This window comes from Lipophrys pholis (assembly GCF_963383615.2).
Source record: "Lipophrys pholis genome assembly, chromosome: 6".
Classification (NCBI taxonomy): Eukaryota; Metazoa; Chordata; class Actinopteri; order Blenniiformes; family Blenniidae; genus Lipophrys; species Lipophrys pholis.
The window spans coordinates 25,738,094-25,759,004 of NC_137629.1; the positions used below are offsets into that span (position 1 = coordinate 25,738,094).

Here is a 20,911-nt window from a genome sequence, read left to right on the forward strand (position 1 = left end):
TCTGCGGGTCTCTGTTTTTGCTTTTGGCTTTGAAGCTCTCTCGTGGTGATGTGAGCTATTCTTTTATGGAGGAGCAGAAAACCGGATCTGTGATTGGAAACATTGCCAAGGACCTTGGGCTTCAAGTCAGCAGACTTCCACCTCGAAAGGCTCGTATTGTCTTTGCAGGGAACCGCAAACGCTACTGTGAGATCAAAACGGATACCGGGGAGCTTGTAATCGGTGATCGGATTGACCGAGAGGAGCTATGCGGAACTAAGGCTTCATGTAATTTGAAATGCGAACTGGTCCTTGAGGATCCTCTTGAATCACACCAGATATCTTTACAAATACAGGATGTGAATGATAATCCACCCGTATTTGGTAAGGATACCGTTAGACTAGAAATACGCGAATCTGCTCCAAAAGGCTCTCGCTACAGAATAATTGCGGCACGAGATGCAGACATCGGGCAAAACGCTGTTCAAAACTACGTCTTACAAAAAAATAATTATTTTGTTTTGAATGTGCTCACCAATTCTGTTGGATCTAAGTACTGTGAGATTGTTTTGGAGAGAGAATTAGATCGTGAAGAAGAGCACGAGGTAGGTTTAATACTGACTGCCTTCGATGGCGGAAAGCCTCAACGATTAGGCACCGCAGCCATAAAAATCACAGTGTTGGACGCTAATGATAACGCTCCTGTGTTTAGCCAGGCTGTCTATGAGGCCACTCTACCTGAAAACACTCCTCTTGACACAGTGGTGGTGATCGTGAGCGCCACTGATGCAGACCAAGGGGCGAATGGTGAAGTAACTTATGAATTCAGTGGAATAAGTGACATAGCAAAATACATATTTTTATTAAATGAAGTGACTGGAGAACTAACTTTAGTGAAAAACGTTGACTATGAAGAAGAGTCGAGATTTGAATTGCTAATTGAGGGAAAAGATGGTTATGGGCTTTCCACAGAAGCAAAAGTGGTAATAGAAATAACAGACGTAAATGATAATGCGCCAGTAATACACGTCAATTCATTAGCAAATCCTATGCCTGAGAATATCCCACTTGGTACAGAGGTGGGCATAATTAACGTGCAGGACAGAGACTCTGAGAAAAACCGACAGGTTCGCTGCTCCATCCAGCAGGGTGTCCCGTATAAGTTAGTTCCTTCTATTAAAAACTATTATTCTCTGGTGAGCACAGGACAACTGGACCGTGAAGCGGTTTCTAATTACAACATTACAATCACTGCCACTGACGAGGGCACTCCACCTCTGTCCTCCTCTAAAACTGTTCAGTTGTCTGTAGCTGACATCAACGACAACCCACCTGTGTTTGAGGAAGAGTCGTACAGCGCATCTGTGAGTGAAAATAACAAACCTGGCTCGATTTTATGTTCCGTTTCTGCTCGAGACCCTGACTGGAGACAAAACGGCACCGTGATTTATTCTCTGTTAGCTGGAGAGGTGAACGGTGCCCCGGTGTCCTCGTATCTTTCTGTGAACGGAGACACGGGGGTGATCCACGCTGTGAGGTCGTTTGATTATGAACAGTTGAGGAGTTTCAAAGTGCAGGTTATGGCCAGAGACAACGGTTCTCCTCCACTGAGCAGCAACGTGACAGTCAGTATGTTCATATCAGATGTGAATGACAACGCTCCCCAAATCTTGTACCCCGCCCCGGATGGCAACTCCTTCATGACCGAGCTGGTCCCCAAAGCTGCACACGGAGGTTCTCTCGTGTCCAAAGTGATCGCAGTGGACGGGGACTCCGGACAGAACGCGTGGCTGTCCTATCAGATAGTGAAATCTACTGATCCTGGACTTTTTACTATCGGTGTCCACAGCGGAGAGATCAGGACACAGCGGGACATTTCAGAATCTGACAGCATGAAACAGAACCTGATAGTGTCAGTGAAAGACAACGGACAACCCTCTCTGTCTACCACCTGCTCCATGTATTTAATTATTTCTGATAACTTGGCAGAGGTTCCTGAGCTGAAGGACATTTCTTATGATGAGAAGAACTCCAAGCTGACCTCATACCTGATCATTGCGCTGGTGTCTGTTTCCACCTTTTTTCTGACTTTCATTATCATCATCCTGGGTGTGAGATTTTGTCGCAGGAGAAAGCCCAGACTGTTGTTTGATGGAGCAGTGGCCATCCCCAGTGCTTATCTCCCTCCGATTTACGCGGATGTTGACGGCACAGGAACTTTACGCAGCACTTACAATTATGACGCCTACCTGACAACAGGATCTCGAACCAGTGACTTTAAGTTTGTGAGCTCTTACAATGACAACACGCTGCCTGCTGATCAGACTTTGAGGAAAAGTCCATCAGACTTTGCCGATGTTTTTGGAGACGGTGACAGTTCTCCAGAGGTAAGAGCGTTATATATTTAATCCGCATTGTTCCTGAAAAATACTTTTCTATATTTCTTCCAGTGACCCTTTAAGTCTTTATTGGTGTAGCTGATTTTTAGATTTAGCTGAGATACCGGCACACCTTTTCCTAAGTTATATACAATGCAATATATCTCTGCGTCTCAGTGGTTGTACTCATCTCAACTGTGATTTGTGCTTATTTTTTATCTTAAATATTCACTGATCATTAATTAATTCTCCGTATTAACCACTATGGGTATACATTCAGACATCACAATGCATCACATTATTTACTTCAGTGAAGCATTAACAGTGACATATACATTCATACTGGCTGATTCTTTTTATTTTTTTTTTATTTTTTATTTTTTCACAATGCCAAGTATCATTCAATGAACGTTTACTTTTTTTGTTGTTGAAAACTTGGACTTTACTGCTGTAAAGTGGGTCATTGGTGAACTTCTGTATTAATATAGGTATTAATATAGGTAGTCCTTTTTTTGTACTCTTTGTATTGATAGTTTTATTGTTTTTATGTTGCATTGTTTTTATGATTCTACTACTTCATATAATCCTGTATTCATTCTCCTTTTGCCGCTTTCCCTTAAATCGTTGACTTTTTGCATTTCCGATGATTTTACTTTTTTTTTTGGGGGGGGGGGGGGGGGGGGGTGATGCTATGATCGCTGGCTCAGTGTAAAGTTTGAGATATGCTTCTACTGCAAATGCATTTTTTTCTTATCCGTCACTTTTTCATTGACGATAACACTTGAAGAAAAAGCATACTCCCTGCTAATTGTCTGTACATTTGTGAAAGATATAATTTTTGTGGCACCATAGTATGGATCGCATGTCCGCTAACGTCTACACTTTATTGCAGACGCACATGTTGTCTTGTCTTTTTCCAATCATAACCTGAAAGAAGATTGTGATGTCGTCGGTAGTATTTGGCAATGTTACAATTTATTTAATTTCTCCGGGAGTTTGTGAGAGGTAGACGTACATTCAAATCATATTTCTAGTCATTGTTTTATTTGTTTCACTTCAAAGTTGATCATAGCACAGTGACAGTGCTCACAGTTTTACAATAGCCCTGAAATAAATGTTAGGTCTTGGGAATTGTTCAACGCAGCTTTGCTTGGTTCTTATTCAATGGGCTGGAGAATCATATTGTTATATTGCAAAAGAAAAAAATAAATAAATAGAAACCTTAAGAGTTTCAGCTTTCACCTCAGCATTATGAAAGTTAATTTGATCAGTTATAATCACATATATAACTTAAATATCAGCATTTCCATGAGATACGTGTGTCTTTTACTTTTGATAGTGAATGAATTAAAAAGCGATATTAATCTCTGGTCTATCCGAGTTTGTGGGTATTAATGTTTAAAAGGTGAAGATATTTTCTCAATTGAAGATGGAAGGTTGTATTGTCAATGTTACAAAGTCAATTAAATTCATTCTGGCACTCTGTATAAGCGTAAATACTATATGACTCAATGAGAATAATTTCACTGCTCAAAAAGCTTGAGCTTTGTCGTATAAGAGCAGATCATTTTTTTAATGTTTTGCATATAGTCTGTTTTGAAGTGAATCTCATCATTTGGATGTTGAAAAAAGCTTCAGTAGATCTACGCATGTTCCATGGATGAAGCGATTGTATTATGTATTTAAGTATTTAAGTATTTAAGTAGTTATTTATTTATTTATTTATTTATTTATTTATTTATTTATTTATTTATTTATTTATTTATTTATTTATTTATTTATTTATTAAATGAATTCGAGCTGTTGCTAAAATTTAGAGTGTAACACATTTTTTAGATATCGCCCTGTTATAACCAAACAAATGCTCATGGTGTCAGTGTGCACCAGAAGACAGAGCTCACATTCTCCACCCTTCTGTGTAAATGAAGTCAAACCTTGAGTCTGCTTTTGTACTGCAGTTGGGAATATACGCTCCATATATGAAAACAGCGTGGGATCGTGTTGTTCGGGGTGATTTGGAACTATTTTGTCAGGATATTTAGCCTCATCAGTGCTTTTTCACCAAGCGCCAAGCCGTCGTTGTCGCAGCGACAATGACTTACAGCGCGTTTGCTCTGCATTGCGGCCTGGCTTTTGTTTTTATCGCCATTCCTCCCGTCAATGGCGATCTGAGTTACACAATCCAGGAGGAGCTGAAACGTGGATTCGTAATTGGAAACGTCGCTAAGGATCTTGGACTTGAGTTGGGAAAACTATCGCCACGCAAGGCTCGTATAGATACCGAGGACAACGGTGTAAAGTACTGCTCTTTAAACCTTAATACTGGAGACTTGGTTGTACACGAACGGATCGACAGAGAGGTGCTTTGTGCCAAAAAAGCATCGTGTGTTGTGAAGCAAGAGATTGTCTTGGAAAATCCAATAGAGCTGTTTCGTATTAACATCCGTATTCAAGATATTAACGACAATTCTCCTCAGTTTAAAGAGGAATCGATACATTTTGACATTCGGGAATCTGCTGTCAAAGGTGCGCGTTTTCTGCTGGATGAGGCGCACGATGGCGACATCGGAGAAAACGCTGTTCAGGGATATTCACTTGAGCAAAACGAGCATTTCAAACTGAATGTGAAGACAAAGGCAGGTGGACGGAAGTATGCTGAGCTACTCTTAGACAAAGAATTAGACAGAGAAGATAAAAAAGAGATCATTCTTTTGCTTTCTGCATTTGACGGTGGCTCTCCACAGAGATCAGGCTCTGTGGTTATACATGTAACTGTACTTGATGCTAATGACAATGAACCAGTATTTAGTCAGTCTGTGTATAAAGCAAAATTGGCTGAAAACTCTCTTCTTGATACTGTAGTTTTAGCAGTGAGTGCCACTGATGCAGATGAGGGAATGAATAGTGAGGTCACTTATGGTTTTGACCATGTTTCAGATGAAAACCACGTTTTTTCCCTGAATCCCAAAACAGGGGAGGTTACAGTTTCTGGATCTATCGATTATGAAAAAGAGCCATCTTATGAAATGCAAATAAGCGCTAAAGATGGTTTGGGCTTGGCCTCATATGCGACTTTAATCATTGACATTTTGGATATGAACGATAACGCCCCTGTTATTCACCTAAAATCCATCTCTAATGGAATACCAGAGGACATCTCACCTGGTACAGAGGTGGGCATCATTAACGTGCAGGACAGAGATTCTGAGAGTAATGGACAGGTCCGCTGCTCCCTCCAGCAGGGTGTCCCTTTTAAGTTAGTTCCTTCTATTAAAAACTATTTTTCTCTGGTGAACACAGGACAACTGGACCGTGAAGTAGTGTCTGATTACAACATTACAATCACTGCCACTGACGAGGGCTCTCCACCTCTGTCATCATCTAAAACTGTTCATTTAAATGTAGCTGACATCAACGACAACCCACCTGTGTTTGAGGAAGAGTCGTACAGCGCCTATGTGAGTGAAAATAACAAACCTGGCTCCACTTTATGTTCCGTTGCTGCTCGAGACCCTGACTGGAGACAAAACGGTACCGTGGTTTATTCTCTGTTAGCTGGAGAGGTGAACGGTGCCCCGGTGTCCTCGTATCTGTCTTTGAACGGAGACACGGGGGTGATCCACGCTGTGAGGTCGTTTGATTATGAACAGTTGAGGAGTTTCAAAGTGCAGGTGATGGCCAGAGACAACGGTTCTCCTCCACTGAGCAGCAACGTGACGGTCAGTGTGTTCATATCAGATGTGAATGACAACGCTCCTCAGATCTTGTACCCTGCCCCGGAGGGCAACTCCTTCATGACCGAGCTGATCCCCAAAGCTGCACACGGAGGTTCTCTGGTGTCCAAAGTGATCGCGGTGGACTCAGACTCTGGACAGAACGCGTGGCTGTCCTATCAGATAGTGAAATCTACTGATCCCGGACTTTTCACTATCGGTGTCCACAGCGGAGAGATCAGGACACAGCGGGACATTTCGGAACCTGACAACATGAAACAGAACCTGATAGTGTCAGTAAAAGATAACGGACAGCCCTCTCTGTCTGCCACCTGCTCCATGTATTTACTTATTTCTGATAACTTGGCTGAAGTTCCTGAGCTGAAGGACATTTCTTATGACGAGAAGAACTCCAAGCTGACTTCATACCTGATCATTGCGCTGGTGTCTGTGTCCACCTTTTTTCTGACTTTCATTATTATCATCCTGGGTGTGAGATTTTGTCGGAGGAGAAAGCCCAGACTGTTGTTTGATGGAGCAGTGGCCATCCCGGGAACTTATCTCCCTCCAAATTATGCAGATGTTGACGGCACAGGAACTTTACGCAGCACTTACAATTATGATGCCTACCTGACAACAGGATCTCGAACCAGTGACTTTAAGTTTGTGAGCTCTTACAATGACAACACGCTGCCTGCTGACCAGACTCTGAGGAAAAGTCCATCAGACTTTGCTGACGCTTTTGGATCTTGTGATTCATCTCCTGAGGTAGGACGTTTCTTTCATTATTAGCTCAACATAACTTAAATTCTAAGATTAAGGCAATACACCAGCAAAATGTTTTGCCTTTCGCTCTTTGTTCTTCTTTCTCTTCTAATTGTGACATGAAAAGTGTCTTTCAAAAGTAATTTCAGTGTTTTTGTTTTTTATTTTTTTCTTAAAACATGGGCTGGCTTTAGTTTTTATTCATCTTGAAACCACTGATTTATTGACCAGTTGTACTCCTTTCTAAATTAATATCATAATAATTAAGAGGATGTTGGACTGTGTCCCTCTATAGATCGACCGGTTTAATGATTGGATGAATTACTGGTGTATTTTCTGTTGCGAGATGGTTCATATTGTTGTCTCTGTCCTTGGTGCTGAATCACGTCTCCCGACGTGTTACATGTGTCAAGCCATTATTTTCAACCTTTTCCCCTTTTGACTTCTTTTTACATTTCATTTTATTGGTCTCATTAGACTGCATGGTTTCTGTAGCTCTGTCCGGAGTGTTGAAACTGATCGAACTTTCTAAGCCATTGTTTTCAGCTGTTTGCCTGTTCTATTTACTGTGCTGTAACCTTTAATTTATCAGTTTCATTATCTCTGACATTTGTGCCGTCATTAGGGCTTTTCTACTAGGTTTGGGATTTTTTTTAAGGGGCGTTTTGTTATTTGGAGATGGTTGGCTAAGCTTATAATTAGATATGTTTAATTGAAAACGATTCCCCTCAAAATATTATAAAAACACTTTTAGTGAGAATTACACTTTAAGATAAAGCTCTTCTTCCGGTTGTTGTACTGTATTCAGTTTTGTCTTATTAAAATATAATATATAATTTTTGATGATGATACTAGCATTTATATATATATATATATATATATATATATATATATATATATATATATATATATATATATATATATATATATATAAATGCTAGTATCATCATATATCATGATTAAGTTATATATATATATATATATATATATATATATATATATATATATATATATATATATATATATAACTTAAAACATGTATTTTGTAGTTAATCATCTTGATAAATCTGATTGGTCACGTTACACATTATTCTTGCAGTGTAAACACAGTACGGTCTTTGATGTCATATATCGCAATTCAACTTCTAAACTTGACCAATACTTTACTTTTTGTAACCTGACAAGTCATGAACTCTAAACACCTGAAATGTGTTTTAATTCTACAGATTCAAGATTTTAAGTAATAATCATTTTAAAAAAGCTGATTATTATCCTTAGAAATTTGGTAATCACGGAACACATAATTGTTTTCACAATGTGCAAGTCAAAATAGTAACAATTATTTTGCTTTGTTGGGTGTCTTTTAAACGCTGTCCGTGGTCCTGAAACGTTTCTCTTTCATTTAACATGCATGGACTGAAGCAGAGTTATTGCACAAGCTATCTAATACAGCACAGTGAGCTATTTCAGAGTTGATTTTGACGACAATTCTGAAAAATGAAATTTTACTCTAACTTGTTTTGTTGTAATATAATGAAACAACTCCGGGCGTCGCTGCTCACTCGCAGATATGAAGACTGGCTTTCTCCACCCACAGCAAATATGCATTGCATCTAAACCAGAGCAGCCATTGATAGAAACACTGGAAAGCTCTGAACATTTCAGCTGAGCTGTATTATTTCCCAATAAAAGGATTATTAGCAATCTTCTTTTCTTTTTTTTCTTTTTTTTGTTCTTTTTTCGGGTGATGCGATGGCTCCTACAGGACTATCTTGGTGGGTTTCTCTGAGCTGCTTCGTTGTCTTTTTCCACCTTACCACGGCGGACCTGAGCTACTCCGTTCCGGAGGAGATGAGACCAGGATCCATTGTTGGAAATATTGCGAAGGATCTTGGCCTGGAAGTGGGGAAACTATCCGCCCGTAAAGCCCGTGTCGATGCTGAAGAAAATTATCAACATTACTTTGATATTGATCTTCAAAAGGGAAATTTGATCATGAAAGAAAGGATTGACAGAGAAGAGCTGTGCGGGGAGAAGATTTCTTGCATCCCTAAATTTGAATTAGTCCTAGAAAACCCTTTGGAGCTGCACCGCATTTCTGTACTTATTCAGGATGTAAACGACACTTCACCTATTTTCCCAAAGGATATATTTAAATTTGAAATCCAAGAATCAGCCGACAGAGGTGCTCGATATCGTCTCAATGAAGCTCATGACGCGGACAGTGGAAAGAATACAGTGAAACAGTACCATTTACAAAAGAATGAGCACTTTGTTCTGTCCGTACAAGGTGGAACAGATGGATCTCAAAACATTGAGCTGGTTTTAGACAAAGAGTTAGACCGTGAAAAACAGCAAGAATTAAATCTTCTGTTGACTGCAGTTGATGGTGGAAATCCGCAAAAGTCAGGGACTGCTATTATACATGTGAGTGTGCTGGATGCAAATGATAACGCACCTGTGTTTGATCAGGCCGTTTATGAAGCAAGTCTACCAGAAAATTCTCTAGTGGATACTGTAGTATTAACTGTAAGCTCCACCGACGCAGACGAGGGAGTCAATGGGGAGGTGACTTATGAGTTTAGTCGCATTTCAGAAAAAGCTAAGAAGATGTTTGAACTTAACAGTAAAACTGGGGAGATAAAAGTCATTGGGTTAGTTGATTTTGAAAGTAATTCTAAATATGAAATGCGTGTCGATGCAAAAGATAGCTATGGGCTTTCAACCGATTCCAAAGTAATTATTGATATCACAGATGTTAATGACAATGCACCAGCGATATACATGAAATCATTGATGAGTCCCATACCTGAGAACATCCCACCTGGTACAGAATTGGGCATCGTCAATGTGCAGGACAGAGATTCTGAGAGTAATGGACAGGTCCGCTGCTCTCTCCAGCAGGGTGTTCCGTTTAAGTTAGTTTCTTCTATCAAAAACTATTATTCTCTTGTGAGCACAGGAAAACTGGACCGTGAATTGGTTTCTGATTACAACGTTACAATCACTGCCACTGACGAGGGCTCTCCACCTCTGTCCTCTTCTAAAACGGTTAAGTTATCTGTAGCTGACATCAACGACAACCCACCTGTGTTTGAGGAAGAGTCGTACAGTGCATCTGTGAGTGAAAATAACAAACCTGGATCCACTTTATGTTCTGTTGTTGCTCGAGACCCTGACTGGAGACAAAACGGTACCGTGATTTATTCTCTTTTAGCTGGATGGGTGAACGGTGCCCCGGTGTCCTCGTATCTGTCTGTGAACGGAGACACGGGGGTAATTCAGGCTGTGAGGTCGTTTGATTATGAGCAGTTGAGGAGTTTCAAAGTGCAGGTCATGGCCAGAGACAACGGTTCTCCTCCACTGAACGGCAACGTGACTGTCAGTGTGTTCATATCAGATGTGAATGACAACGCTCCCCAAATCTTGTACCCCGCCCCGGAGGGCAACTCCTTCATGACCGAGCTGGTCCCCAAAGCTGCACACGGAGGTTCTCTGGTGTCCAAAGTGATCGCAGTTGACATGGACTCCGGACAGAACGCGTGGCTGTCCTATCAGATAGTGAAATCTACTGATCCGGGACTTTTTACTATCGGTGTCCACAGCGGAGAGATCAGGACACAGCGGGACATTTCTGAATCTGACAGCATTAAACATAACCTGATAGTGTCAGTGAAAGACAACGGACAACCCTCTCTGTCTGCCACCTGTTCCATGTATTTACTTATTTCTGATAACTTGGCTGAGGTTCCTGAGCTGAAGGACATTTCTTATGATGAGAAGAACTCCAAGCTGACCTCATACCTGATCATTGCGCTGGTTTCTGTGTCCACCTTTTTTCTGACTTTCATTATTATCATCCTGGGTGTGAGATTTTGTCGAAGGAGAAAGCCCAGACTGTTGTTTGATGGAGCAGTGGCCATCCCCAGCGCCTATCTCCCTCCAAATTACCCAGATGTTGACGGCACAGGAACTTTACACAGCACATACAATTATGACGCCTACCTGACAACAGGATCTCGAACCAGTGACTTTAAGTTTGTGAGCTCTTACAATGACAACACGCTGCCTGCTGATCAGACTCTGAGGAAAAGTCCATCAGACTTTGCCGATGTGTTTGGAGACGGTGACAGTTCTCCAGAGGTAAGAGCGTTATATATTTAATCCACATTGTTACTGAAAAAATAATTTTCTCTATGTCTTCCAGTGACCCTTTAATTCTTTATTGGTGTAGCTGATTTTTAGATTTAGCTGAGATACCGGCACACTTTTTCCTAAGTTATATACAACAATACAATGCATTTCTGCGTCTCAGTGGTTGTAGTCATCTCAACTGTGATACGTGCTTATTTTTTATTTTAAATATTCACTGATCATTAATTAATTCTCCGTATTAACCAATATGGATATACATTCAGACATCACAATGCATCACATTATTTACGTCAGTGAAGCATTAACAGTGACATATACATTCATACTGGCTGATTCTTTTTTTTTAATATATTTTTTATTTTTTCACAATGCTAAGTATCATTCAATGTACGTTTACTTTTTTTGATGTTGAAAACTTGGACTTAGTGGGTCATTGGTGAGCTTCTGTATTAATATAGGTAGTCCTTTTTTTCTACTCTTTGTATTGATAGCTTTAATGTTTTTATGTTGCATTGTCTTGATGATTCTACTACTTCATATAATCCTGTATTCACTCTCCTCTGTGCCGCTTTCCCTTAAATCATTGACGTGTTGCATTTCCGATGATTTTCTTTTTTTTTTATTGTTTTTTTGGCGGGTGGGGGGGGGGGGGGTATTTTGGCATTGCTTCTTCTACACCTCTTGGTATTTGCTTTTGAAAAATAATTTATGAATACAAACTACAGCACTGTGTGCTGTCTTTCTATTAATTTAGATTAGTATTGACGAAGGTATTGCTTTGCTATGATCGCTGGCTCAGTGTAAAGTTTGAGATATGCTTCCGCTGCAAATGCATTTTCTTCTTATCCGTCACTTTTTCAGTGACGAAAACACTTGAAGAAAAAGCATACTCCCTGCTAATTGTCTGAACATTTGTGAAATATATAATTTGGTGTGCCACCAATCTGTGGATTGCATGTCCGCTAACGTCTACACGTTATTGCAGACGCACATGTTGTCTTGTCTTTTTCCAATCATAACTTGAAAGAAGATTGTGATGTCGTCGGTAGTATTTGGCAATTTTACAATTTATTTAGCTTCTCCGGGAGTTTGTGAGAGGTAGACGTACATTCAAATCATATTTCGAGTCATTGTTTTATTTGTTTCACTTCAAAGTTGATCATAACACAGTGACAGTGTTCACAGTTTTACAATAGCCCTGAATTAAATGTTAGGTCTTATGAATTGTTCAATGGAGCTTTGCTTGGTTCTTATTCAATGGGCTGGGAAATCATATTGTTATATTGCAAAAGGGGAAACAAAAATAGAAACCTTTGAGTTTCAGCTTTCACCTCAGCATTATATAAGTTAATCTGATCAGTTATAATAACATATATAACTTAAATATCAGCATTTCCATGAGATACGTGTGTCTTTTACTTTTGATAGTGAATGAATTAAAAAGCGATATTAATCTCTGGTCTATCCGAGTTTGTGGGTATTAATGTTTAAAAGGTGAAGATATTTTCCTAATTGAAGATGGAAGGTTGTATTGTCAATGTTACAAAATCAATTAAATTCATTCTGGCACTCTGTACAAGCGTAAATAATATATGACTCAATGCGAATCATTTCACTGCTCAAAAAGCTTGAGCTTTGTCGTATAAGAGCAGATAATTATTTTTTTATGTTTTGCATATAGTCTGTTTTGAAGTGCATCTCATCATTTGGATGTTGAAAAAAACTTCAATAGATCTATGCATGTTCCATGGATGAAGCCATTGTAGTATTTAAGTATTTAAATATTTAAGTATTTAAGTATTTATTTAAGTATTTATTTAAGTATGTATTTAAGTATTTATTTCAGTATTTATTTAAGTATTTAAGTATTTAAGTATTTATTTATTTATTTATTTATTTATTTGTTTGTTTGTTAAATTAATTCGAGCTGTTGCTAAACTTTAGAGTGTAACTCATTTTTTAGACATCGCCCTGTTATAACTATACAAATGCTCATGGTGTCAGTGTGCACCAGAAGACGGAGCTCACATTCTCCACCCTTCTGTGTAAATGAAGTCAAACCTTGAGTCTGCTTTTGTACTGCAGTTGGGAATATACGCTCCATATATGAAAACAGCGTGGGATCGTGTTGTTCAGAGTGATTTGGAACTAGTTTGTCAGGATATTTAGACTCATCAGTGCTTTTTAACAAAGCATCAAGCCGTCCTTGTCGCAGCTACAATGACTTACAGCACGTTTGCTCTGCATTGCGGCCTGGCTTTTGTTTTTATTGCCATTCCTCCCGTCAATGGCGATCTGAGTTACACAATCCAGGAGGAGCTGAAACGTGGATTCGTAATTGGAAACGTCGCTAAGGATCTTGGACTTGAGTTGGGAAAACTATCGCCACGCAAGGCTCGTATAGATACCGAGGACAACGGTGTAAAGTACTGCTCTTTAAACCTTAATACCGGAGACTTGGTTGTACACGAACGGATCGACAGAGAGGGGCTTTGTGCTAAAAAAGCATCGTGTGTTGTGAAGCAAGAGATTGTCTTGGAAAATCCAATAGAGCTGTTTCGTATTAACATCCGTATTCAAGATATTAACGACAATTCTCCTCAGTTTAAAGAGGAATCGATACATTTTGACATTCGGGAATCTACAGACAAGGGTGCACGTTTTCTGTTGGACGAGGCGCACGATGGCGACATCGGAGAAAACGCTGTTCAGAGCTATTCACTTGAGCAAAACGAGCATTTCAAACTGAATGTGAAGACAAAGGCAGGTGGACGGAAGTATGCTGAGCTACTCTTAGACAAAGAATTAGACAGAGAAGATAAAAAAGAGATCATTCTTTTGCTTTCTGCATTTGATGGTGGCTCTCCACGGAAATCAGGCTCAGTGGTTATACATGTAACTGTACTGGATGCTAACGACAATGAACCAGTATTTAGTCAGTCTGTGTATAAAGCAAAATTAGCTGAAAACTCTCCTATTGATACTGTCGTTTTAGCAGTGAGTGCCACTGATGCAGATGAGGGAATGAATAGTGAGGTGACTTATGGTTTTGACCATGTTTCAGATGAAAACCAAGTTTTTTCCCTGAATCCCAAAACAGGGGAGGTTACAGTTTCTGGATCTATCGATTATGAGAAAGAGCCATCTTATGAAATGCAAATCAGCGCTAAAGATGGTTTGGGCTTGGCCTCATATGCAACTTTAGTCATTGAAATTTTGGATATGAATGATAACGCTCCTGTTATTCAACTAAAATCCATCTCTAATGGAATACCAGAGGACATCTCACCTGGTACAGAGGTGGGCATCATTAACGTGCAGGACAGAGACTCAGAGAGTAATGGACAGGTCCGCTGCTCCCTCCAGCAGGGTGTCCCTTTTAAGTTGGTCCCTTCTATTAAAAACTATTTTTCTCTGGTGAGCACAGGACAACTGGACCGTGAAGTGGTTTCAGAATACAACATTACAATCACTGCCACTGACGAGGGCTCTCCACCTTTGTCCTCCTCTAAAACGGTTCAGTTATCTGTGGCTGACATCAACGACAACCCACCTGTGTTTGAGGAAGAGTCGTACAGCGCATATGTGAGTGAAAATAACAAACCTGGCTCCACTTTATGTTCCGTTGCTGCTCGAGACCCTGACTGGAGACAAAACGGTACCGTGATTTATTCTCTGTTAGCTGGAGACGTGAACGGTGCCCCGGTGTCCTCGTATCTGTCTTTGAACGGAGACACTGGGGTGATCCACGCTGTGAGGTCGTTTGATTATGAACAGTTGAGGAGGTTCAAAGTGCAGGTGATGGCCAGAGACAACGGTTCTCCTCCACTGAGCAGCAACGTGACAGTCAGTCTGTTCATATCAGATGTGAATGACAACGCTCCTCAGATCTTGTACCCCGCCCCGGAGGGCAACTCCTTCATGACCGAGCTGGTCCCCAAAACTGCACAAGGAGGTTCTCTGGTGTCCAAAGTAATCGCAGTGGATGCGGATTCCGGACAAAACGCGTGGCTGTCCTATCAGATCGTGAAATCCACTGATCCGGGACTTTTTACTATCGGTGTCCACAGCGGAGAGATCAGGACACAGCGGGACATTTCAGAATCTGACAGCATGAAACAGAACCTGATAGTGTCAGTGAAAGACAGCGGACAGCCCTCTCTGTCTGCCACCTGCTCCATGTATTTACTTATTTCTGATAACTTGGCTGAGGTTCCTGAGCTGAAGGACATTTCTTATGATGAGAAGAACTCCAAGCTGACCTCATACCTGATCATTGCGCTGGTGTCTGTGTCCACCTTTTTTCTGACTTTCATTATCATCATCCTGGGTGTGAGGTTTTGTCGCAGGAGAAAACCCAGACTGTTGTTTGATGGAGCAGTGGCCATCCCCAGTGCTTATCTCCCTCCGAATTACGCAGATGTTGATGGCACAGGAACTTTACGCAGCACTTATAATTATGATGCCTACCTGACAACAGGATCTCGAACCAGTGATTTTAAGTTTGTGAGCTCTTACAACGACAACACGCTGCCTGCTGACCAGACTCTGAGGAAAAGTCCATCAGACTTTGCTGACGTTTTTGGCCAGTCCGATAGTTCTCCTGAGGTAGGACATTTGTCTTCTTTTCTAATATCTAAACAACAATGCACATTGTCTGATATTTCTATCCATGGTTTCAATGTTCAGTTGATGCACCACACTGAGTGCCCATGTTTGAATGAGAATTAGATTCCTCAAATCACAAGCAGCCCTATCGGCAAGTTGAAGAGATCATTATATATACGGCAACTCTGTCGTTGGAGTCGTGAAAATGAATCACACTTTAAGGTGTTTATTGGCATACTATTTTCACAGTGGGTGTATCAACTCTATTTGCATCATTGTGCTACATGCATGTTTATTTTACATACTGGGATGAAAACCTGGCTTGGGCTTTTTTGGATGGGATCCATCCCTCTTAAATGTAAGGATATTAGCCACTACATTTCATGTGCTCCCCCGAAAACTATTGTAATGCCTAATTCGCTGACTTATATGTGTATATCATTATTATTTAAAACGTCTGTATTATTTTTTCTATTGTTGGTTAATACCCGTTAGTCTCTTGGAGTAAATTCATCACGAACAGAACGAATACCTCACATTCTTATCCTCACTCGACCAAAAAAAATAATAATTAAATAAAAAATAAAGTAAAATAAACTTTGAAAGAAAGCCACTTTTTAATAATGACGCAATAGACTATTTTATTTTGGAATCTGTAATGGGATTTCTGGATTAAAAAATGGGTAAATGTCAGAAAACAAACCAAATAGTTAATTTTTAAACTTTTTGAAACCTTTCTAAATGATCAGATTGCAAGACTATTATCATTCCGTTGATATATCCCTGCAGATCTTCCCAAATTATCCAGGGATTGTTTTTTTTAGTTTTGTTGAAAATATGCTCCTTACTCTCTCATGCACATGAACTTGTTCATTTGGCAGAATTTGGGACTTTGAGGGTAACTGAGATTTAATGGTGAACTTTCTGCTTTAACAAGACATTGTGTGGGAGTGGGTTGCACAGAGAGTCGAAGTTCTCAACAGCATTAACAATGCCGACCGTTTTTTTTTTGTTGTTTTTTTTCTCTATGGTCATTACGTGCTTCAGGTCTCAATGTATCTATTTCGTGAGCAACCTCTGTCTTTCGCCATGCCATTGCGTTGCTTCCCCGCTTGTTTATTTGTGGTTTAAATTGCACATAACTTACTCAGCCCCTGCAGGTACTTGTGCCTGTCCAGAAATGTGCTGAGAAGTTCGCCACCCGCACATATGATTGTGCGGCTCACATACATTTTTAAGTGTGTCCACAATTACAAGTGGGGGTGGGCCTGACCCAGCACAGTGATTGGACCAGCCATCTGTCAGTCACAAATAAGGATCCAATCAAACCACAAGGAAAACGAAACGAATTTGGAATTGGAACGTGTTTATGTTGGGTCACATTTCAGATATTCGGGATTGATCAAACCTGTGTTTTTTGATCTTCCATGATTTGGATTTATCTTTGTGTTGAATCTGATAATAGATTTTACCTAACTGCTGGTATTATGTCAAAGTTCGTCACGTTTCAGAGGACGTGAAGCTGCACTTTCATTGTGGTGATATCTTTTTCATCTCTTCTGAATAAACCTTGTCATCCCTGCATATTACAGAATCTGATATTGCACAGATTTCCGTTTAGTACAGAGATACCAGATAATTTTAATAGTTGCTTGCCTTTTTATAAACACTCAACTCAAGAAAAATTTAACAAAACAAAATACCCTGTTACTGATTGAAGTAGTCCAAGTGAGGCTTCATGGTAAAATTATATTATAATTCACGGGAAAGAAGCGTTTGCAATAGTGGCGCTGTCCATGGTACTGTCTGATTATTTTCGCTTGACTGGCAAAATACAGAGTGATTTCACATGGACTCTAAAAAATAAAAAAATGAATGTGAAAAAAACAACTAAGATATGGTTCTTCTCTATAGATATTGGTAACTATTTTGCTGAACTGTTCTATATTGGAGGATGTTTTTTTGTAATATGTGGAATACACACCGAGTGTCGCTGCTCACTCACAGATATGAAGACGGTCGATTCTCCACCCACATTTACAACAGTCATTCTATACAAACATCAGCAGCCATTGTTGTACGGGTAGTATATGCCTACAGGGATTTTAGAGCCTAGTTGTGATATTTTTAGACAAAAGGATACGTTTTGTGTCCCAATCGTCCTCCAGGAAAAATATGGATCTAACAAGACGATCTTGGCTCATTGATTTCTGTTGCATCGTTGTCTTTTTCCACCTCACCTCGGCGGACCTGAGTTTTTCCGTTCCGGAGGAGATGAGACCAGGATCCATTGTTGGAAATATTGCGAAGGATCTTGGCCTGGAAGTGGGGAAACTATCCGCCCGTAAAGCCCGTATAGATGCTGAAGGAAAGTACCAACATTATTGTGACATTGATCTTAAAACTGGGAATTTTATCATGAAAGAAAGGATTGACAGAGAGGAGCTGTGCGGGGAGAAGATTTCGTGCATGGTTAAATTTGAATTAGTCCTAGAAAACCCTTTGGAGCTGCACCGCATGTCTGTGCTCATACAAGATGTAAACGATAATTCACCTGTTTTCCCAAAGGATATATTTAAATTAGAAATACGGGAATCAGCCTATAGAGGAGCCCGCTATCGTCTCAATGAAGCTCACGACGCGGACAGCGGAAAGAATACAGTTAAACAATACCATTTACAAAAGAATGAGCACTTTGTTCTGTCCGTACAAGGTGGAACAGATGGATCTCAGAACATCGAGCTGGTTTTAGACAAAGAGTTAGACCGTGAGAAACAGCAAGAATTAAATCTTGTGTTGACTGCAGTTGATGGTGGAAATCCGCAGAAATCAGGGACTGCTATTATACATGTGAGTGTGCTTGATGCCAATGATAACGCGCCTGTGTTTGATCAGGCTGTATATAAAGCGAGTCTACCAGAGAATTCTCCAGTGGATACAGTAGTATTAACTGTAAGCGCCACTGATGCAGACGAGGGTGTCAATGGGGAGGTGATATATGAGTTTAGTCGCATTTTAGAAAAAGCTAAGAAGATCTTTGAATTGAACAGTGAAACTGGGGAGTTAAAAGTTATTGGAGGGTTAGATTTTGAAAGTAATTCAAAGTTTGAAATGCGTGTGGATGCGAAAGATGGTTACGGATTTTCAACGGATACCAAAGTGATGATTGATATCACAGATGTTAATGACAATGCACCAGCGATATACATGACATCATTGATGAGTCCCATACCAGAGAATATCCCACTTGGTACAGAGGTTGGCATCATTAATGTTCAGGATGAAGACTCTGACAGTAATGGACAGGTCCGCTGCTCCCTCCAGCAGGGTGTCCCTTTTAAATTAGTTCCTTCTATTAAGAACTATTATTCTCTGGTGAGCACAGGAAAGCTGGACCGTGAATTGGTGTCTGATTACAATATTAAAATCACTGCCACTGACGAGGGCTCTCCACCTCTGTCCTCCTCTAAAACTGTTAATTTATCTGTAGCTGACATCAACGACAACCCACCTGTGTTTGAGGAAGAGTCGTACAGCGCACATGTGAGTGAAAATAACAAGCCTGGCTCCACTTTATGTTCCGTTTCTGCTCGAGACCCTGACTGGAGACAAAACGGTACCGTGATTTATTCTCTGTTAGCTGGAGAGGTGAACGGTGCCCCGGTGTCCTCGTATCTGTCTGTGAACGGAGACACGGGGGTGATCCACGCTGTGAGGTCGTTTGATTATGAACAATTGAGGAGTTTCACAGTGCAGATGATGGCCAGAGACAATGGTTCTCCTCCACTGAGCAGCAACGTGACAGTCAGTGTGTTAATATCAGATGTGAATGACAACGCTCCTCAGATCTTGTACCCCGCCCCGGAGGGCAACTCCTTCATGACCGAGCTGGTCCCCAAAGCTGCACACGGAGGTTCTCTGGTGTCCAAAGTGATCGCCGTGGATGCGGACTCCGGACAGAACGCGTGGCTGTCCTATCAGATAGTGAAATCTACTGATCCGGGACTTTTTACTATCGGTGTCCACAGCGGAGAAATCAGGACACAGCGGGACATTTCAGAATCTGACAGCATGAAACAGAACCTGATAGTGTCAGTGAAAGACAACGGACAGCCCTCTCTGTCTGCCACATGCTCCATGTATTTACTTATTTCTGATAACTTGGCTGAGGTTCCTGAGCTGAAGGACATTTCTTATGATGAGAAGAACTCCAAGCTGACTTCATACCTGATCATTGCGCTGGTGTCTGTGTCCACCTTTTTTCTGATTTTCATTATCATCATCCTGGGTGTGAGATTTTGTCGCAGGAGAAAGCCCAGACTGTTGTTTGATGGAGCAGTGGCCATCCCTAGTGCTTACCTCCCTCCAAATTACGCAGATGTTGACGGCACAGGAACTTTACGCAGCACTTACAATTATGACGCCTACCTGACAACAGGATCTCGAACCAGTGACTTTAAGTTTGTGAGCTCTTACAATGACAACACGCTGCCTGCTGACCAGACTCTGAGGAAAAGTCCATCAGACTTTGCTGATGTTTTTGGAGACGGTGACAGTTCTCCTGAGGTAAGAACGATATATATGTAATCCACATTGTTCCTGAAAAACACTGTTCTATATTTCTTTCAGTCACCCTTTAAGTCTTTATTGTCGTAGCTGATTTTTTAGTTTCAGCTGAGATACCAGGACCCTTTTCCCTACATTATATACAACAATATATTATTTTTCATGGTCTCAATGTTTGTACTAATCTCAACTGTGATTTGCACTTATTATTTTAAATATCGACGGATCTGGTATAGCGTAAATACTGTATGACTCAATAAAAATCATTTTACTGCTGGAAAGCTTGAGCTCTGTCGTAAAAGAGGAGTTGAAAAATGCTATATTGCAAGACCTTTTCATATTATCTGTTTTGAAGTGCATCACATCATTTGAATGTTAAAATGCATCAATAGATCTACGCATGTTCCATGAATTAAAACAATTGTAGAAGTATTTATTTTTCCTGTTCAATGAATTGGAGGTGTTGCGATTATTTAGAGTGTAACACATTTTTAGACATCGCCCTGTTATACCTCAACAAATACTCATGGTGTCAGTGTGCACCAGAAGACGGAGCTCACATTATACCACCCTTCTGTGTCAATCAAATCAAACCTTGAGTCTGCTTTTGTACTGCAGTTCGGGTTATACGCTCCGTATATGAAAACAGTGTGGGATCGTGTTGTACGGAGTGATTTGGAACTATTTTGTCAGGATATTTTGCCTTATCAGTGCTTTTTCTCAAACCTGCAAGCTGTCGTAGCTGTG

At 40.4% G+C, this 20,911-nt stretch overlaps 4 protein-coding genes across 4 annotated transcripts in view; all 4 read left to right on the top strand.

The window, feature by feature from the left end:
- Window positions 1-20,911, top strand: part of LOC308111335 (protocadherin gamma-A11-like) — a gene marked incomplete at both ends in the record, with an annotated part of 113,569 nt that overhangs the window by 30,887 nt on the left and 61,771 nt on the right. The gene's annotated exons all lie outside the window — the stretch shown is intronic.
- On the top strand, window positions 4,451-6,862 carry LOC308110899 (protocadherin gamma-A11-like; the record flags this gene model as incomplete). The annotated part of the gene is made up of 1 exon (XM_080465519.1): window positions 4,451-6,862. The coding sequence occupies one exon, from the start codon at window positions 4,451-4,453 to the stop codon at window positions 6,860-6,862; it is 2,412 nt and encodes an 803-aa protein (XP_080321645.1).
- On the top strand, window positions 8,663-16,149 carry LOC308110900 (uncharacterized protein). The gene is made up of 2 exons (XM_080465520.1): window positions 8,663-10,978; window positions 13,184-16,149. Exons 1-2 carry the CDS (start codon window positions 8,687-8,689, stop codon window positions 15,719-15,721), a joined length of 4,830 nt encoding a protein of 1,609 aa, XP_080321646.1. The 5' UTR covers window positions 8,663-8,686; the 3' UTR covers window positions 15,722-16,149.
- LOC308110901 (protocadherin gamma-A11-like) lies at window positions 17,774-20,185 on the top strand (the record flags this gene model as incomplete). Its single annotated transcript, XM_080465521.1, has 1 exon — window positions 17,774-20,185. One exon carries the CDS (start codon window positions 17,774-17,776, stop codon window positions 20,183-20,185), a length of 2,412 nt encoding a protein of 803 aa, XP_080321647.1.